Source organism: Schistocerca serialis, chromosome 1, assembly GCF_023864345.2.
Source record: "Schistocerca serialis cubense isolate TAMUIC-IGC-003099 chromosome 1, iqSchSeri2.2, whole genome shotgun sequence".
In the NCBI taxonomy this organism is placed as follows: Eukaryota; Metazoa; Arthropoda; class Insecta; order Orthoptera; family Acrididae; genus Schistocerca; species Schistocerca serialis.
The window spans coordinates 1,139,238,066-1,139,259,179 of NC_064638.1; the positions used below are offsets into that span (position 1 = coordinate 1,139,238,066).

At 42.7% G+C, this 21,114-nt stretch overlaps 1 protein-coding gene across 1 annotated transcript in view; it reads right to left on the minus strand.

The window, feature by feature from the left end:
* LOC126455956 (vesicular glutamate transporter 2-like) overlaps positions 1–21,114 on the minus strand; it is a 70,611-nt gene that overhangs the window by 14,037 nt on the left and 35,460 nt on the right. The window contains exons 4-5 of the mRNA XM_050091716.1: positions 8,963–9,095; positions 672–916 (exon numbers count right to left, since the gene is read on the minus strand). Coding sequence (XP_049947673.1) covers positions 672–916; positions 8,963–9,095 — 378 coding nt within the window. The remainder of the gene's footprint in view (positions 1–671; positions 917–8,962; positions 9,096–21,114) is intronic.

Here is a 21,114-nt window from a genome sequence, read left to right on the forward strand (position 1 = left end):
GCATTTCTTGTTAATCCTGCGTCGTACTACAATATTACTCGTCACAAGCAAAATGGTCCATATCTCACAAGGTATTGGTTTCCAGGCATATCTTTATGGGAACTTTTCTTCCAGTTTTGACCTATACCAATACCTGTAGAAATATGTGACGCTTTCATAACACTCCACATAAGTTTCTTTTTATTTGTTTTCTAAAAAGAATATACGATGTTGCCTGTGAGCAATTAGGTACTACCATTCCGTAAAACGTTACTTTACTTATGTACAAATCACAGTAAACATAGATATACGTTTCATCAAAAGTTAACTGACAAAGTCAGCATGAAAGTTAGTCCTCGTTTGCGATCAATGAAAGTAATCAGAAAAAAAGCACATGGTATCCAGCAGCTCTCAGTTCTCGTGCAACCTGTTGTATAATTGCCGTCTGGTGACAACATATTGCACTACGAAAATGAGAGCAGCTGCCAGCTGTGCCCAGCCAAAGGATGACTGATAGTACACTGCCATTTAAAATACTTTAGAATATTAGGACTCCTACAATAACTGATGGAAAGAGGTGCTCCTTATGATATATATCATCAATTAAGCGGTTAAAAAATATGTGAAGTGAGAAATTCATTCCGCTAAGAAGCCGAAATTGAATTTTACTCTGTGAAGCCCGCTGTACTTACGTTCTCGTTTACTATAGCACCCACGTAGAGTGGTGCAGCGACGGACATCAGTGTCCCGATACAACCAGTAATACCCATCATCAGGCCAGAGAAGTTCGGTGCGATGTCGATAAGGTTCATCTGGAAGCCCATGATGGTGAAACCATTAAAACCAACGGAGACAGTCAGCAAGATCACAGCTGCCGTTGGGTCCTCCACTGAGATGAAGCTGAGGGCAACTAAAGCCGCGGCTGGGAGCCAGTAACCTGGAGCACACGATGAACAATATTTTCCCAATCCACAATGATAAAGCTGACTTCATTAAAGAAATAACTGGTAACTATTATGAAACGCAATAAGTAATTTATGTCAGGAGTAACCACGCAAAGTAGAGAAATAGAGATACTATCGGAAACTGCTGTCAAGGCAGAGTAACTAATCTCAGCCATCCGAAATGCCTTCACAAAAGAAGACGAAGTAAATAGTCCAGAATTCGAATCGAGAACAGCTGCCAACATGAGTAAAGTAGAAGTAAATATCCTCGGAGTAGTGAAGCAACTTAAATCACTTAATAAAAGGAAGTCTTCTGGTCCAGACTGTATACCAATAGGTTCCTTTCGGAGTATGCTGATGCATTCGCTCCATACTTAACAATCATATACAACCGTTCGCTCGACGAAAGATCCGTACCCAAAGACTGGAAAGTTGCACAGGTCACACCAATATTCAAGAAAGGTAGTAGGAGTAATCCACTAAATTACAGGCCCATATCGTTAACGTCGAACCTCGAAAAAAACGGTCTATTGACACACAGTCAACATGGGTTTAGAAAACATCGTTCCTGTGAAACACAACTAGCTCTTTACTCACATCAAGTGTTGAGTGCTATTGACAAGTGATTTCAGATCGATTCCGTATTTCTGGATTTCCGGAAGGCTTTTGACACTGTAACACACAAGCGGCTCATAGTGAAACTACGTGCTTATGGAATATCGTCTCAGTTATGTGACTGGATATGTGATTTCCTGTCAGAGAGGTCACAGTTCGTAGTAACTGACGGAAAGTCATCGAGTAAAACAGAAGTGATTTCTGGCGTTCCCCAAGGTAGTGTTATAGGCCCTTTGCTGCTCCTTATCTATATTAACGATTTTGGAGACAATCTGAGCATCCGTCTTCGGTTGTTTGCAGATGGCGCTGTCGTTTATCGACTAATAAAGTCATCAAAAGACCAAAACAAACTGCAAAACGATTTAAAAGAAATATCGGAATGGTCCGAAAAGCGGCAGTTGACCCTAAATAACGAAAAGTGTGAGGTCAACCACATGAGTGCTAAAAGGAACTCGTTAAACTTCGGTCACACGATAAATCAGTCTAATCTAAAAGCCGTAAATTCAACTAAATACCTAAGCATTACAATTACGAACAACTTAAATTGGAAGGAACACATAGAAAATGTTGTGGGGAAGGCTAACCAAAGACTGCGTTTTATTGGCAGGACACTTGGAAAATGTAACAGACATACTAAGGACACTGCCTACACTACGCTTGACCGTCCTCTTTTAGAATACTGCTGCGCGGTGTGGGATCCTTACCAGATAGGACTGACGGAGTACATCGAAAAGGCAGCACGTTTTGTATTATTGCGAAATATGGGAGAGAGTGTCACAGAAATGATACAGGATTTGGGCTGGACATCATTAAAAGAAAGGCGTTTTTCGTTGCGACGGAATCTTCTCATTTAATTCCAATCACCAACTTTCTCCTCCGAATGCGAAAATATTTTGTTGACACCGACCTAGATAGGGAGGAACGATCACCAAGATAAAAAAAGGGAAATCAGAGCTCGTACGGAAAGATACAGGTGTTCGTTCTTTCCGCGCGCTATTCGAGATTGGAATAACAGAGAATTGTGAAGGTGGTTCGATAAACCCTCTGCCTGGCACATAAATGTGATTTGCAGAGTATCCATGTAGATGTCGATGTAGAGTTCTTGACTTACATTCGTGCTGACTTCCTTCTCTGTCAAATAATACAATACAATTTTTCACGAATATTGGATAGGTGGAAATGGAAATGTTTCAGTTTGAGTTCCGAGCTCTATATGAATTCAACATTATCTTGAATCACCTGTTGGTGTTTTTAAATAGTTCATTACGTGCTATTTCACCTTCTTTATTGTCTTTCTGGTGCCATCTGCCTCTACGTTTGGTGGTGTCAGTAGTTTTAACTTTATTTCATCCTTTTGTTTACAGCAGTCTTATAACTTCTCATATACAATTTAATACACAGGGGCGAGTGTTCTACCTTCACATTTCAGACTTTTGTCTCTATGCAACCCAATATCAGAAGTTTAATATATTTCCTTATCCCGTTTTCACAGATGGTATTAACTTTGTATATGCTCCAGTTTTTCTCTGAAATTATAAAAATTACTTCATAAAATTAAAGTTTTTCCAAATGTGAAAATATGTTCGAAGGTAAAACATGGTCATGTACCTATGAATAAAAATTAGGTGGAAATTTAAAAGCACTGCAACCGAGAAAATCTTTTCAGTGCTGTATTTAATAGTCTACCTGTTGTATTATTACTCAGATACATACCAATAATTAGTAAGTGAAATCAAATTAAGCAGAATTATTCTCAAAAGCGAGTTACAAGTTAAAATAAATACATTTTGAAATAGAAGCTATTGGAAACTAAAACCAACTTATTTAAAAAGAATAGTTCATTTGAAAGTACTGTGTGTACCATGTTAAAAGACCTTCTGTTTCAAGGTGGAAGACGGTCCAAGATCGACGCAGTATGGCTTAACTGTCAATATGTTACATAAATAAATCTAAAAACAAAAAACATTTTAATCACCATAAAATTCTGTTCCTCAAGAATTAACAGTATATTCCAAAGAGCTTTAATATACTGTACAGCACTTAAATCAGTTTAACGATAAATATTTACAAATGCTGTGCAAAACACAGTCCCATGTCTAACAACAACAAAACTGTAGAAAATGGCAAAAACTGCTTATGACGGTGTATAGCACCCTTCCTTTATGTGATTCTAAAATTCATCACAAGACTGAAATACCGAACAAAAAACATTGTGTTTTCTTAGGTACGCTATCCTCACAGTACAACACTCCCACCTACAGATCTGTGTATACCCTACTGGTCATTAAAACTGCACATCATGGAGAAGGCCCACAACATATTTAAAATGTACATGAAGCCTTCTGCATGCTTTTATATGCAGGTGTCAACGTTTCAGCGCAACAGCCTAAAGCAGGTTGGAAAATGCCATCTACTTGTTTACAAGAACATGGTTCGTGTCGGCATTAGACAGCGGTTTATTGATCTGCGATATTGCTGCTCGCGTTGTTAGGATCCCACAACTGTCATGCGAAAATATAATTGATGGGTTTCAGGAGGACCATACTCAAAGCCATGCAGGATCTCAACGACCCCACGCTACCAGCGCCCGAGAAGATAGACATCTTTTTCACTTGGCCCTGAGTGTCGTGCAGCCATCTCACGTAATCATATTTTAAGACAGGAAAAAGATTTGCTTGCAGCAAGACAAGTATCCTTATGGGCATTCAGTTGGATCATCTTATGGAACTGTGTTGCATCAATATCAAGGCAGCACTGTGTTAACTGACTGTGATTCCGTAGTCTGTCCATATTTGTTGCTTCTGATAGCATCAGTGTGAAAGGACTCCACTTATCTAGTTCCACAAACCACCCACATGTCAGGATTCAGAAAAACTAATCCCATTCCTTGAGATTCTGACCCTCAAATGAGGAGTGCGTATTGGCACTGCCAGGGGCCGAGGCTGCTAGAGCAGCACCCACGGTGGCCGACGTGGGTGGGGCATCAACTATCAGATCACTCAGCTTCTATATCTGTACAGTGGGCATCGTGATCGAACCTGCAACCTGTAGAAGGATGGGTCCACAGTCGGTCAGACCCACTCACACTCAAGCACAGGCAGCCTTGGACTCATCACTTTTACTCAGTTACGCCAAACTGAACCACAGATTCTAAGCAATGATGCCAAGTCCTTGATGGATGGGACTTGGAATTGAGTCTATTACTACATGTGTCAGAGTTTGGTTCCATGGCATTTGACAAGTAACATTTAAAAACAAATTAAAAGATTTTCTGAATTACAACTCTTTCTACACATTAGATGAATTTTTAGAAATGAATTAGAGACTGTAAAAAAATTAAAAAGTTAATAATTTTGTTTAAAGAAATCTTATGTTAAAATGACGCGCTCCACGCCATTACGAAATGGTTGTATTCATGATGTATGGAACAAGTATTTATGTATGTTTTTGTGTATGTATGTATGAATGAATCAGATCCTCTACTGCACATGTGATAGACTGAGAACGGCCATTACCCTGAAACCAGGGATAGGGCAGTTTCAAGCAGCCATGTAATTTTCCAGCGTGTTCATTGCGTCTCTCAAAGAGAACACAGATACTAGTATACCACATGTAGACTATAATCTCAGAAGACTACCCCAGCAGTTACCTCATGACTCCCTTGCCAGAGCAAATCCTGTACCTGAAGAATTAACAATATATTCCAAAGATCTCTAATATATCATACTGCCCTAAATGTGTATAATGTGAAATAATTACAAATGCTGTGCAGAACACACATAGTTTGGATCCTAGTTCATACTACCTCATGAACCTCTAACGGCAATACCAGCTTTTAACAATTGTTCATATGGCGTTTAACCACCACACTTCTCTCGCTGTGTGTGGTGAGTAACCCCTGAGGTCTTCGACATGAGCCTCTATTTCACTAAAGTTTCTGTCGAGACCACCCTTTATCCTAGCAAGCTAGGAATTTCGTAGATAAGAGACAGTTATAAGGGCAATCGCCTCCCAGTTGACAGGACGACTATCTGGCCACTGCACACTGGCACTCCGTTACTAGCGATTCCCACATTTTGTAACGTGGCCAACATCTCAAACGATGGCTCTGGTTGGTTGTCCTAGTTCCTCATGGCGGAGGGGGTTATTAGGTAATAACCATATTCGCCCATAACCGCAGGGAGTGCACAAGAGGATGTCCCCTGATCCTCGCCCAGCTATGCCTCCTCATATACAACCTTGTTGAAGATCTGAAGCTAGTCACCTCGTGATCCAATAAAACTAGGCTCCCAGAGAGACTGCACGGACGACGAGAGGCTGATGACAGGCTTGTATGGCTGCAGCTTATTCGGGGAGCTAAGCACCTTTATTAACACTGACCCAAAGGTAAGCTCTGAGAGTAAGTCCCGTTATCTGCCGCCTACAGACCCGACTGGTGGCGCGAGGAAGCAACTCCCAAGGTGCCATGTGCCCCCAATTGCACGCCTCGTCAGTCATCACGCCAGAGCGGAAAACTCAGCCAGCTATCAGTTACAGCCGTCCAGTAACCAACACGACAAACATGGTAAATATCCTCACGGACAGCGTGGCGACCACCGAAGCACCATAGATTGGCAGCAAGGTCATCGTTGTTGCAGCTTCCCTTCATTCGACAGCAGTGGAATGTGCGCTTGTAGAGGTGGCACCATGTTTTTCTTCCAGAAGAGTCCCACTTCTGTGCACAACATCACCATGGACGTAGCTGTTTGTGGAGGTTTTAAGTTTTTTAACGTTCCTAGGCTGCTGTCGTCATCGTCATACAGACCTAGCGCCTGGCGCAATCGTATGGGAATATCATTGGGTACATTTCACAATCGCCCCTGGTAGCAGCTAATTTGCAAAACGTTTTAAGACTAGGCCCACAGAGTTTATTCTCCTGTTTCCCGAGCCGGGAACAGCTCCAGATCTCTCGCCCATTCAAATCATCTGGTCGTGGGTTTCCGAGACACAGACTCATCACCACTCGTCAGCATCGTCTGCATAAGCACAGTAACAAAACTTTTCATTACTTGCTGTAGTTTCTGGTGTTGCAACTGCTAATGTATTTTCAGATATTCCCTTGCCTGTCATTTCACTTATTTTCTACACCTTTGGTTATGTCATCGTACGCATATGCGTTTAATAGAAGCATATTTTACTTAGATTATCACTACAGACCCTCAAATCATTTTAATACTGTGACACCTGGGTTTCTCCCGTGGTACACAATGTTCATGTAAATTATGGGAATACAGCCTGGTGACGTCGTCGACAACCGCCGATACTTCGACGGAGTACACACTTCCATTTTCAAGACATAACTGCAGCAAATAAGCGCTGTGCAAGGGAATTTAAAATCTCGGTCTGCGGAGAAACTCCGGACAGATAATACAGACACACACGCTGCAAACACTAGCGCCATCACACAATCCAAAGATGACCTATGTCAGAAGTTATCGGTAGTGAAATTAATACTCAACAGGTGAGGCAGCATTAACTTAGTCACTCTGTTTTTTGACAAGGGCGAGGACCTGATCCCAACAGAACTTAAAGAGAAACTACCACCTCTGTTTATCTGTTTATATAGTTACTTGCTAATTTGATTTCAGCTGCCGCCTTAATAATAGTTTCCCAACAGCTGAAACTACGTGCCAGAATCTCCGTGTTATTATGTTCCATAGGAACACCAGTGTGGCGGATTTTGTCGGTTGTTGTATGCTTGTGTGGCGCTTATCTTCAGTATACCGGTACTCCACGGTCCTGATAGTCCGACCAATACATGACATGCCACAACTGTAAGGAATACGGTAGACACGAACCTTTGACAAACCAACAACATTCTTTACAGAACGTAAAAGGCCTTGGTTGTTGATGGTGATCGGGAAACACATTTCACGTCATACTTTTGCAAAATGTGACCAGACCTGTACGAAATGACTCCGCACAAGGCAAATAGCCTGCAGATTTTGGTGCCACCTCGGAAGTACCATGACTCACCCGGAGGACAGTTGGTCGGTAGTACAACGCACGTCTGACGTGTCTTTCAGTATAAACATTCTGACGAAAGGTGACCTCAATATGGGCTAACTCGGCTGACAAGCTCTCAGGGTCCGAAATGACATGGTCCATGTGAACCATAGTACGAAGTACCCCTTCACGCTGAGCCGGATGGTGACAGTTATCAACCTGTAGATGCAAGTCAACATGAGTAGGCTACGTACAATCAACGTTCTTCCTCGCCAAGACATCAAAAAAGGGAAGGTAGCCATCCTTTTCCACCACCACCGTCAAACAAATGCTCGCGTGTACTAAAGAGTGGTTCAGATTTTCACTTACATAAGGCCAAACAACAAAAGTATCGTCTAACATCTGAAAAAACGCGCAGGTTTCAGAGCTGCCAACTCCAAAGCCCGTTCCTCGAAGTCCTCCATAAACAAACTGGCAATAATAGGTGTCAACAGGCTTTCCATCGCAAAACCGTCTGTCTGCTCGCATTGCTGGTCATTCAATAAAAGGTAAGTGAAAGTCAGAACACGTCGAAATAGGTTCATTGGTTCAACACCAGAGCTAACCTCAATTAGACAGAGGAACGCGAGTGAAGAGAGAGACCACAACCGAACTTACTATAATATGAGACTCATTCAAACGCATTCCTTCTGATCGATTTAAGAAATCCGCAGAGTTCTGAATGTGATACTCACACCGACCTATGGTCCGCCCCCGGTAGCTGAATGGTCAGCGTGACGGATTGTCAATCCTCTGGGCCCGGGTTCGATTCCTGGCTGGGTCGGGGAATTTTCTCCGCCCAAGGACTGGCTGTTGTGCTGTCTTCATCATCATCCTTTCATCCTCATCGACTGCAGGTCGCTGAAGTGGCGTCAAATTGAAAGACCAACACCCGGCGAACGGTCTGCTCGACGGGGAGCCCTCGCCATACGATTAAATAAATGAGACCGAACTACTATAGAGCTCAACAGACTAGCAAGGTGCTTTACTACATGATATGTCGAAGAATCAATGCTATTCACAATCCGACGAAGAGGTTGTAATTTCCCTTACACATCGATTGCTTGTTCCAGTTATGTCTTGAAAATGGCAGGGTGTGTTCCTGTCGAAATATCGGCAATTCTTGACTACCACTCGGCTGCATTCCTCTAAGTTATTTGAACATTTTTATACTATTTGTCGTAAATGTACTTGTTTCTTTTAGGTAACTATGATGTAAAAAAGTAATATATATGTGAAACCCTGTCCAGATCTAAGACAGGATCTGATAGCCCTTATCAGATCATGTTAAATAAATAAATAAATAAACTTTTCGACTTTGTTTATAATTTTCCTTTCCTGTAATTTCATGACGTCTTTCACAACAAGCAGTACATACTTAACTGCGCATTCATTCTTACCAATGGAGTTGAACACCTTCCTTAAGGCCCCCCTGCTGAGTATTTGCTTCTTCTCTACACTGTTGACGATCCAGCTGAAGGCAAGACTCAGGACACAGTTAACGACGTACGGCAGTGCAGAAAGTAGCCCGTTCTGTGAGAAAACACATCAGAAAATTTCAGCTGCAATATGGGAAAATTCATCTTGCATCCCACAGAGTTACTCATAAGTCAAAACCTATTGATAACTCAATACTAAAACCTAAATGAACTGTGTACTTACATAATATATCACACTGAATAAAAGCAGGTTCCTTAAATTGTTACTATTGTGGTAGTTATTACTATTGTAGTAGATAATCCAAATTTCCAACATTGATGAGTGTTGAAGAACGTGGAAAAATTGCCGCAAGGTACAAAGTAATGTAGTCCATTGTCCGAGTTTAACGTCGATGGAGCCCCAAAGAAATGTCAATAGCATGCTCAACTCAGTCATCTTGAACGATCTGTATAAATGAATGGCAATCAGTGCTATCTTTCATTTGTGAAGCTCTGGTTTACATTCGACACTTTTTCATTTCTTCATGCAGATAGTATCTTAATTCGTCTCGAGCAGTGTCTAGAGATTAAACAGCTCACAATAAAAGGCATATTTCATCTGTCGACCGTGAACTAGTCTACAGTAGCCAAATACAGGAGTACCCACCACTAGTTCCAAGCACCGCCCCCAAAATTAGTCAAGAACAGTTACTCCATTTGCGGTTCGACCGTTTCAAGAGGAGTATCTTGAGACAAGAGCCAGCAGTAACAAAATCGCTGATCAGTTCCCAAGGAGAACCACGTGGAGGCAGTGCTGCTGATGCATCTGTACAATGAGTACACATGTGTGATCCCTGTTGGCCGAACTATTCACTTGTGAACTAAAGTTACGTGAGTTTCTCAACCTCTGTCTAGGGAATCCATGGTACTCGTTGTGGAGAGATTTATCTCACCACGTTAAGCAAGTTACCATAGAGAGCACCGAGCGAGGTGGCGCAGTGGTTAACACACTGGACTCAAATTCGGATGGACGACGGTTCAAGCCCGCGTCCGGCCATCCAGATTTAGATTTTCCGTGATTTCCCTAAATCGCTACAGGTAAATGCTGGGATGGTACCTTTGAAAGGGCACGGCTGACTTCCTTCCCTAATCCTAGGGGACCGATCTCCTCGCTGTTTGGTCCCCTTCCCCAAATCAACCAACCAACCATAGAGAGCGCTTACACATTACATTTGTTATGCATTCCTGTTGTTCATAGTGTGGGACGAAGTAGTCCCAGTCTCATTAGTGGCTTAGTCTTGGCTCCAAACGGCTCTTGGATACTGGATAAATCCATAATGTAAGTGGGTCTACATCTCACGTGACATGCCTTCGACATCTTGATCAGCAGATTATATATGGGATTTTTTCGAAAGAAGTTCTAAAGTGCCCATCTGTCGATCATTTAGTCTAAGTTGGATACTGGCCCTTGGAAGCGATGTTCTGCCTAGGAATTTTGCTCCAGGGTTTGTGATCAGTGTACTGTTACGATGGGAAGAATACAATCCTGATCTTTGGATAGTATGTTATGCTCTGATGAGAGAGTTCTCCGTTGGTAGACGGAGGTGAAATATTGTTAATGAGCGTAACTGCGTTATTATTGAAGTACTTCTCCTTTTTTTAAAAAAAATTAGTCGCATCCAAAAGCTACATTTGATGGTGACTCTACCGAATGAGACCTTCTGAAGACCACAAATAGTAAATATGTCTCAGGCAATATAATTTGCAAGTAGGGTAATGTTTTAGACGACATAGGTAACTTCGGGCTTTGCTATTAACACTCATAGCTACATCGAAATCCACATTCTAGGGCGACGGATAGGTTGCCGTTGGCCTGCAAATTAATTATAAATATTATCTAATTCTTTATCGCAATTCCGTCACAGTTGCGTTTTGTTTAACTGGCGTCTAGTTTCGAACCATCAAGCTCATTTTGAAGCCAGGCCTATTAAAGCTGCGCTAGTAGTGCTTGATTAGAGGAAAATCAGTTCACAAACAGGTAATAAACACGTGATGCACAGTCACACGGAAGCCAGACCAGTTCCGCAATGTAGACGTTCATGGAATCTACATTGCAAAACTGGTCTGGCTTCCACGTCATTGTGTATCATGTATGTGTTACCTAAGTGTGAACTGACTGTCGGCTAACCAAGCACTGTTAGTCCAGCTTTAATAAGACTGCCTTGAAAATTAACTTTGTAGTTCGAAACTAGTTGACAGTTTAATAAAACGTAATTGTGATAGAATTACAATAAATAATGTATTATCCAAGTTGCCGGTCCTGCTATGACTTCATGTTGGAAATAGGCACAAAGATTACCTGATTTTATCCCTTGCTGTTTACTGTTGTGACACATGGCAAAAGATGGTGTTTATAATACTCTCCCAATCGAGAGGGGTAGCGCAGTTTTTAGCACACTGGACTCTCATTCGGGAGAACGAAGGTTCAGACTCGCGTCCGACCATCCTGATTTAGATTTATCATTTCCCTAAATTGCTTAAGGCAAATGCCGGAATAGTTCTATCGAGAGGACACGATCACTTTCCATACCCATCCTTCCGTTAGCCAAGCTTGTGCTCCGTCTCTAATGACTTCGTTGTCGACTAGATATTAAACACTAATCAGCTCCTTCTCCACACTCGGCCACATACTGTTGGTGATTCTCTGTACAGAATCTGTGGCACATAGTGGATCAAGTACCAATACGCTTACAACAATTTTGTTGCGTATTTTGAGTTTAACTTGCAACGATAATAACTCTATGCCAATAGTTTACCTTCCATACTTTTTGTTGATGATGTATTCATTTAGCACACCCCAGTACAAACACTAATGTTATCTACAGATGGCGAGGCACCAAAGAGAAGTTTCATCCTTTTCCCACAGCAACATCAAGCTACAAGGTCTACAAGCATCCGAATTTTTAAGAGATAAGACCGTATAATGACTACTACCAGAGTTACGGGTCTCAAACTCGTACCAGTGTTACATAATAATGTGTTCATCTGCAGGTAATTTTATATCTGATGGATTTTTCCAGAAATATAACTCCTATCTCCATTTTTTTTCTTTTTTTCTTTTGAGAAATGAAGATACCACAGAATAGGTGCTTAATCCACAATTCTCTGGGTTCTTCATTTTTCAGAATGGACGTGTACAGTTGCTTCTTTCTTCCAAGAAGAACTATTTCCCTTCATCCTCCAGTTAATAAATAATTTATAAACAGTCTCAAAAGTAGTGAGAAACACATAACTCGACAGCAAAGAAATTGGGTCGCTGCATACAAAATGACAGAAAATTCGGACCATTTGGCAACAACAGCAGAAAAACCAGTCTGGGGCGTGACTCAGAGACGGAGGGGGAGAAAGAGAGAGAGAGAGAGAGAGAGAGAGAGAGAGAGAGAGAGAGGAAATGAGTCCTGATTCAGGTATGAGACATCATATGCTCACTCTGTAACTGCCTAGGCCCCGTGTATAAGTGTGGCGAATTATGGTTCATACACATCGATAGTGTGGGAGGTCGCCTAGAATGATTTGGAGTGTGTGTTATCTATAAAAGAACATTGTAACAACAAGCATTTTGAGATTCAATGTATCTCTCGCATGTCTTGTAAGTTTCAATAAAGCTGTTTAGTTGTTACTGTTTATCTGTCATTTATAGTAGGGTAAAAGTGAATAATAATACAGTGGTGACCCTGTTTTGAAAAATGAGTTCTTTTGCACTGCGTAATTACTGCGCTGCCACGAGAACGGAGAAGCAATACACACAATCATACTAGCTTCCGTGCAAACAAGAAGAAAACTAACATCCTTATCACCAGTTTTTCCAGCGAACTTCGTCGCAAATGGAAAGTCCAGCTGCAACATCATCAACTACAACAGCTTCAGTACGGCTACCGACTTTCTGGACAGCTCATCGCACAGAATGGTTCTTTTATCTTCCAACAAAATGGCTTATGTAACGACAAAGAAAAATTGAACCTAATCTTCACCAACATGAATGAATATTTGGGTAAAGTGGTACAAGGCTTAGTACTGCACCGCATCTCGGAGCAGCCATATCAGAAATTTAAAGACGTACTAAGCGAAAACGTATGCAGCGCATCCCGAATAAAGACCCAGCGGAAGTATCGAGCGACAGAACTGTTAGTTATCTGCATAAATTGAAGGGTCAGAACCTATTTTCAGAAGTATTGCAATCGATATGCCGTCAACAATAAGTATGGTTTGACATCACATGATGATCTACCATTATCCACATTATCAGAGGAGGTGGACGCAATTTTGCACTGTTCCCCGACGGCACTTAATAAATAGATGTGCCCTACAACAAACACAGCCGGAAACTTCGGTTTATGGTGATGTTACATAATGCAACAGGCAACAGTCTTGCCGCAGTGGATACACCGGTTCCCGTGAGACCACCGAAGTTAAGCGCTGTCGGGCGTGGCTGGCACTTGGATGGGTGACTATCCAGCCGACATGCGCTGTTGCCATTTTTCGGGGTGCACTCAGCCTCGTGATGCAAATTGAGGAGCTACTCGTGCGAATAGTTGCGGCTCCGGTCAAAGAAAACCATCATCACGCCTAGGAGAGCGGTATGCTGACCACACGCCCCTCCTGTCCTCATCCTCAGTTGAGGAGGACACGGCGGTCGGATGGTCCCTATGGGCCACTTGTGGCCTGAAGACGGAGTGCGTACATAATGCAACGCACTGGAACATCACACTGATGCCACTCGTGCTGAAAGAAATGGTTCAAATGGCTCTGAGCACTATGGGACTTAACTTCTGAGATCGTGGTGAAAGAGTGGGAGGAAATTGACAAAAAGAGAAACGTGATTCCGCTTTAAGCAACCTACAGCGCCTTTTCACTGTTCTAGAGGAATACTGGTATCATTTTAAATCTGGAGATCGAACAAGGTAGCGCGAACAACTGTGTCGTTAACCACACACTAAAAGAGACCAATAGAGAGCTAATTGACAGCAAAAAAACAGCTTAAGCTCCCCGCATACGCTAAATAAAGTCGATGGTATCACAATCCCACTTCCTTACCGAATATGCGTTCGCAAGTGTCAAGTGTTTTAGTGAGACGGATTTGCGTTAAAGACAGAATGTACGGCATCACGTACTTAATTCAAAGTGATTCAGAGATTAGCTTCCTGTCCATTCAGTGAACCAAGGTCCTGCCTCTTCAATGCATCAAGGCAACACATCATCAGCAGGGCTGCACATCAAAAGTGACAAAAAATACGGTTATTCAAATGAAATGATACAATTTCAGAGACTTTACTGGTCTCATAAATATATGATTTTATGTACACAGACTGAAGTGGTGAGTGAAAATTTGTACTAAGACCAGGAATCGAGCCGAGGGCCCCTGTTTACTAGGCAGGTGCGGTAGCCACTAAGCCACCTTGGGACAACGGTCCATACAACTGCACGGATTAGCCCGGAAGGCCTCCCTCCTCAAACTTCTCTCTCTGCAGTCCCACTCTACTTTAAATTTCCCCTCACAGATAAACAGGATTTCCAAAGCCCTCCATGTTCTGGAATAGCATTCAACATAGAACGTAACTGTGGTAGGTCCGCTGTTTTCTATCTACATAAATGATCTTTTGGATAGGGTGGATAGCAATGTGGAGCTGTTTGCTGATGATACTGTGGTGTACGGGAAGGTGTCGTCGTTGAGTGACTGTAGGAGGATACAAGATGACTTGCTCAGGATTTGTGGGTGGTGTAAAGAATGGCAGCTAACTCCAAATATAGATAAATGCAAATTAATGCAGATGAATAGGAAAAAGAATCCAGTAATGTTTGAATACTCCATTAGTAGTGTGGCGCTTGAGACAGTCACGTCGATTAAATATTTGGGCGTAACATTACAGAGTGGTATGAAGTGGGACAAGCATGTAATAGCAGTTGTGGGGAAGGCGGATAGTCGTGTTCGGTTCATTGGTAGACTTTGGGAAGATGTGGTTCATCTGTAAAGGAGACCCCTTATAAAACACTAATACGACCTGTTCTTGAGAACTGCTCGAGCGTTTGAGATCTCTATCAGGTCGGATTGATGGAGGACATACAAGCAATTCAGAGGCGGGCTGCTAGATTTGTTACAGGTCGGTTTGATCATCACGCGAGTGTTACGGAAATGCTTCAGGAACTCGGGTGGGACCAACACGAGTGGACGAGCGGTTCTAGGCGCTACAGTCTGGAACCGTGCGACCGCTACGGTCGCAGGTTCGAATCCTGCTTCGGGCATGGATGTGTGTGATGTCCTTAGGTTAGTTAGGTTTAAGTAGTTCTAAGTTCTAGGGGACTGATGACCTTGGAATTTAAGTCCAATAGTGCTCAGAGTCATTTGAACCATTTTTGAACTCGGGTGGGAGTCTCTGGAGAAAAGGAGGCGTTCTTTTCGTGGATCGCTACTGAGGAAATTTAGAGAACCAGCATTTGAGGCTGATTGCAGTACAGTTTTACAGCCGCCAACTTATATTTCGCGGAAAGACCACAAAAATAAGATAAGAGAGATTAGGGCTCGTACAGAGGCATATAGGCAGTCATTTTTCCCTCGTTCAGTTTGGGAGTGGAACATGGAGAGAAGATGCTAGTTGTGGTACGAGGTACCCTCCGCCAAACACCGTATGGTGGATTGCGGAGTATGTATGTAGCTGTAGATGTAAGTCGTGGATCCAGGCCAAAACCCAGGCGCAGATATTTACACAAATGAGATGGCACAATTTCAGAGAAGACCACATTGGTACGATTACCGGCCTTGGTACAAATTTTCACTCACCACTTCAGTCTATATACACAAAATACGGTTATACCTTCCTCTGCCATAACTCGCCTGTCAGTAAACATCAACCAACAGATGTACGGCTAATGGACTTCTAATGTTGCTTCTGTCTTTCGCTCTATCCTAGGGGAGGATCTCTTGAATTTAAACTCTTAGTGGGCGTCAGCTGATTACGAAGGATCTTGAGCATAAAATCTCTGCGACTATGACAGCAGTCTCACATACAACCTCCACCAGAAATGAGGACGAAACACGGTTTCAACCACGTCTACGAAGCTAACAAGAGTTACCTACACTATCCAAGCAAGTCATTCCATAGCGCAGTACTTTCGGCTAACATCTGGACCGGCCGAGCGGTTCTAGGCGCTTCAGTCTGGAACCGCGCGACCGCTACGGCCGCAGGCTCGAATCCTGCCTCGGGGATGGATGTGTGTGATGTCCTTAGGTTAGTTAGGTTTAATTAGTTCTAAGTTCTAGGGGACTGATGACCTCAGAAGTTGAGTCCCATAGTGCTCAGAGCCATTTGAACCATTTGAACATCTGGACCGCCTTTCTCCCCCTGCACCCGTCACCTAGCTCCAGAGCATCATGCAGCAGCCGTAGTGATTGAACGCAAGTGTTGTATGCAGATCATACAGGTCCTGGTGGTCACCGCTTCATTTTCTGAGTAAAAAGCATGGTGCTTTAGAGCTTTAAATGCTGTTACTTCTCAACTGAAATCACAAGGGCTGCGTGCACCGCGCTTGCAAACAGCACTCGGCAGACCCGGACGGTGACCCATCCATGCGTTAGCCAAGCCAAACAGTGTTTAACTTCTGTGATCTGCCAGGAAGCGGTGTTAGCAATGTGGAAAGGCGATTGGCCTTTAGAAATTTCCGCAGAACAAAAACGCAGCTCTAACCAAATAATATAGTTATGTGTTCTGTAAGTCAGCCTTTGATCAACAAGTTCATCGTCCTCTGTCTTCGTGCACCATTCTGTGAAGAACAGATCTGCCGATCGTCTATCAAAACCGGAAGGTGCCATCCTTTACTGAAGCGCTTCTGTGCTAAATCACTATTCGGGTACTGGTGATAAAACTCAACACCCATACAAAGCATTCCCATACCCGAAATGAGCTTGACAGTGCATATGAATTACATTTGTCTCTTTAGAGACAGTTATATACCACTGAACTTAAACACCATTTCCTGTGTGCATCTGGCCGCTAGGACCTCACTTGTATCCTCGACGAGGGACGACAACCGACTTGTCGATTCAGTGAGTTCTCAGCAGTAGCTGACATATTTTAAGATGGTCGCATTTCCTCCGGTCGGCGCTGTAGCTAGAATTTGTTTGGCACCTCGCCCTGTAGGAACGAACTGGTGTAGTAGTAATTTGTGCTTATCAATTCCTAAATAGTAGTTGAAATGTCGTTTCCTTTTACAATGGGACTAGCTGTGGGAGCTTCAGAGAATTTCAATCCATGTGTCCAGTAGAGTTATGAATAGCTTTTATCATCACATGTCATAAGAGCAACTTCCTGTCTATAACTCCGTGAGTTTGTCCCAAAAGCAAGACTGGCCCCGTATTACCGCCTTTCGTACCTTGTAAATTAGGCACGAGACTCCCAGTCTCGTGAAAAATTATCTACCATCCATCGTTAATTTAATGAAGCCTGAGGCATCAAGGGATCACCACTTTAGTACTGGAGGGCAGCGTGGAGGGTAAAAGTCTAAGAGGGAGACCAAGAGGTGACTACACTAAGCAGATTCAGAAGAATGAGGTCGGCTTCTACCAGTTTTTCCATTCGTCTGTAAAGAATTCGCGTTAGTATTTTGCAACCATGACTTATTAAACTGATAGTTCGGTAATTTTCACATCTGTCAACACCAGCTATCTTTGGGATTGGAATTATTACATTTTTCTTCAAGTCTGAGGGCATTGCACCTGTCTCATACATCTTGCTCACCAGATGGTAGAGTTTTGTCAGGGCTGGCTCTCCCAAGGCTGTCAGTAATTCTAATGGAATGGTGTCTACTCCTCGGGCCTTGTTTCGACTTAGGTCTTTCAGTGCTCTGTCAAACTCTTCACCCAGTATCATATCTCTCATTTCATCTGCATCTACATCCTCTTCCATTTCCATAATATTGTCCTGCCATCCCTGCTTAGCCATTTTGCACTTCCTGTCGATCGCTTTTTTTAAATATTTGTATTCTTTTTTGTCTGCTTCATTTACTGCATTTTTATATTTTCTCCTTTCATCAATTAAATTTAATATATTTTCTGTTACCCAACCATTTCTACTAGCCCTTGTCTTTTTACTTTCTTGATCCTCTGCTAACTTCACTATTTCATCCCTCAAAGCTACCCATTCTTCTTCCACTGTATTTCTTTCCCCCATTCCTGTCAATCGTTCCATAATGCTCTGCCTGAAACTCTCTACAATCTCTGGTTCTTTAAGTTTATATATGTCCCATCTTCTTAAATTCCCACCTTTTTCAGTTTCTTCAGTTTTAATCTAAAGTTCGTAACCGATATATTGTGGTCAGAGTCCACATCTGCCCCTGTCAATGTCTTACAATATAAAACCAGTTTCCTAAACTCTTTCTTACCATGATATAATCTATATGACACCATCTAGTATCTCCAGGCCTCTTCCATGTATATAACCTTCTTTCATGATTCTTGAACTAAGTGTTAGCTATGATTGAGTTATGCTCTGTGCAAAATTCTACCAGGCGGCTTCCTCTTTCATCTCTTACCCCCATTCCACATTCATCTACTACGTTTCCTTCTCCTCCTTTTCCTACTATCGGATTCCAGTCACCCATGACTACTAAATTTTCGTCTCCCTTCACTATCTGAATAATTTCTTTTACCTCATCATACATTTTATCATTCTCTTCATCATCTGCGGAGTTAGTTGCCATATAAACTTGTACTACTGTGGTAGGCATGGGCTTTCTGTGTATCTTGGCTACAATAACACGTTCACTATGCTTTTGGTAGTAGCTTACCCAGCCGGTCAGTGTGGCCGTGCGGTTCTAGGCGCTTCAGTCTGGAACCGCGTGACCGCTACGGTCGCAGGTTCGAATCCTGCCTTGGGCATAGATGTGTGTGATGTCCTTAGGTTAGTTAGGTTTAAGTAGTTCTAAGTTCTAGGGGACTGATGACCACAGATGTTAAGTCCCATATTGCTCAGAGCCAGTAGCTTACCCGCACTACAAGTTTTTATTGATTGTTAAACCTACTCCTGCATTACTCCTATTTGATTTTGTATTTATAACTCTGTATTCACCTGACCAGAATTCTTCTTCCTTCTGCCACCGAACGTCACTAATTCCCACTTAATCTAACGCTAACCTATACATTTCCATTTTCAAATTTTCTGACTTACCTGCCTGAGTAAGGGATTTGACATTCCATGTTCCGATCCGTAGAACGCCAGTTTCCTTTCTCCGGATAACGACGTCCTTCTGAGTAGTCTCCGCCCAGAGATCCGAATGGGGTACTATTTTACTCCGGAATATTTTACCCAACAGGACGCCATCATCATTTAACCGTGCAGTAAAGCTGCATGCCCTCGGGAAAAATTACGGATGTAGTTTCCCCTTCCCTTCAGCCATTCGCAGTACGAGCCAAGCAAGGTCGTTTTGGTTAGTGATACAAGGCCAGATCAGTCAATCATCCAGACTGTTGCCCCTGCAACTACAGAAAAGGTTGCTGCCCGTCTTCAGGAACCACACGTTTGTCTGGCCTCTCAACAGATACCTCCCCATTGTGGTTGCACCTACGATACGGCTACCTGTGTCCCTCAGGCACGCAAGCCTCCCCACCAACGGCAAGGTCCATGGTTCATGTGTGTTGGTGAGGGAGGGGGGGGGGGGGGGGAGTAATCAATGTGCTTCCGAAATTAATCATTGTGCCGCGCGTGTCTCTCTTTGGACGCTAAGACCTGTCTTCTAGCCTCGAATCAATTGTGTGTGTGGGGGGGGGGGGGGGGGGCGCGTTTGAGTGCGTGTTTGTGTGTTTGCGCTTGTAGGAGTAAGTAAGTAAGCTTCGTGTCAGCTTGCACATGAGACACAGAAGAAGATAGAAAAGACGAAGAAAGAAAGACGGAGAGTGAGGTGGGAAAGGGGAGGGGGAGATAGAGAGAGAGGGAGAAATATGGGAAGAAAGAAGGGAGATAGCGAGGAAGAAGGAGAAGCGTCTAAGTATAAAATAAAATATTTTTAAAAATAAGCAAAGAAGATGTAAATTCCGTTCATTTTAGGGTAGTCAGAAAAGTTTGTGAGCCACAGAAGGTTTGAGTGTGAAGCACGGGTTATGAAACAGGGGATTTGAAACTGAACTATTTCATAGATATTGGCATTAATGATACAGGGGAAAAGTAAAAGGGGTGTGTGTGTATAATTCAAACAAAATCTGCTTAATATTGTTATTATATTTGGTAGAATGGTGTAAAAGGCTATGGAGGGGAGAGTGTAAGAGAGAAAAATTGCTCTCCGAATATTTATTTTGGTGGTGTCTTACATAAGACACCATAAGAAAAAAAATATTTGAATTATAGTGCACTTACACGCAATAAGGCTAGCTACTTCGTTACTCTCGCATTCGATTGCATATTTTGGGTAAACATTCTCCTAATTTTAGCTAGTGAATTTATTCGTTGAAACGAAAAAATACTAAGCATTTGCGGATCGCCACTCCATTCCCCAAAACACAACGGAGTGGCAAAATAAATGTCAGGCGTATTCTCCCCAGTCACAAGAGTCCACATACCCACGGAAGGTAATTTTTTGGTATTAATCTGCATTCCACAATTTTTTCACTTTTGGTTGCTTGCAGTTAAACAGTTAAGCCTGGAAAATAGATATTGAGACGTTATAAACGCATTCTTAAAAGTTTTATGGCCTCTTTGGCTCACAGATATTTATACCCAGTTGCTCTCGTTGTTTTTCGAACGTTTAGTCAGATCTGTAATCTTTCTCGTATGCAATAGGTGTTCTGGAGCGCTCTCTTCCAGTCGGTCAAGTAAGCGGTCGAACTCATGGGGCCGGCCGAAGTGGCCGTGCGGTTAAAGGCGCTGCAGTCTGGAACCGCAAGACCGCTACGGTCGCAGGTTCGAATCCTGCCTCGGGCATGGATGTTTGTGATGTCCTTAGGTTAGTTAGGTTTAACTAGTTCTAAGTTCTAGGGGACTAATGACCTCAGCAGTTGAGTCCCATAGTGCTCAGAGCCATTTGAACCATTTGAACTCATGGGGCGTATAGTAAGCGTAGAATACCTCACGTTTCCTGAATTAATGGCTCAC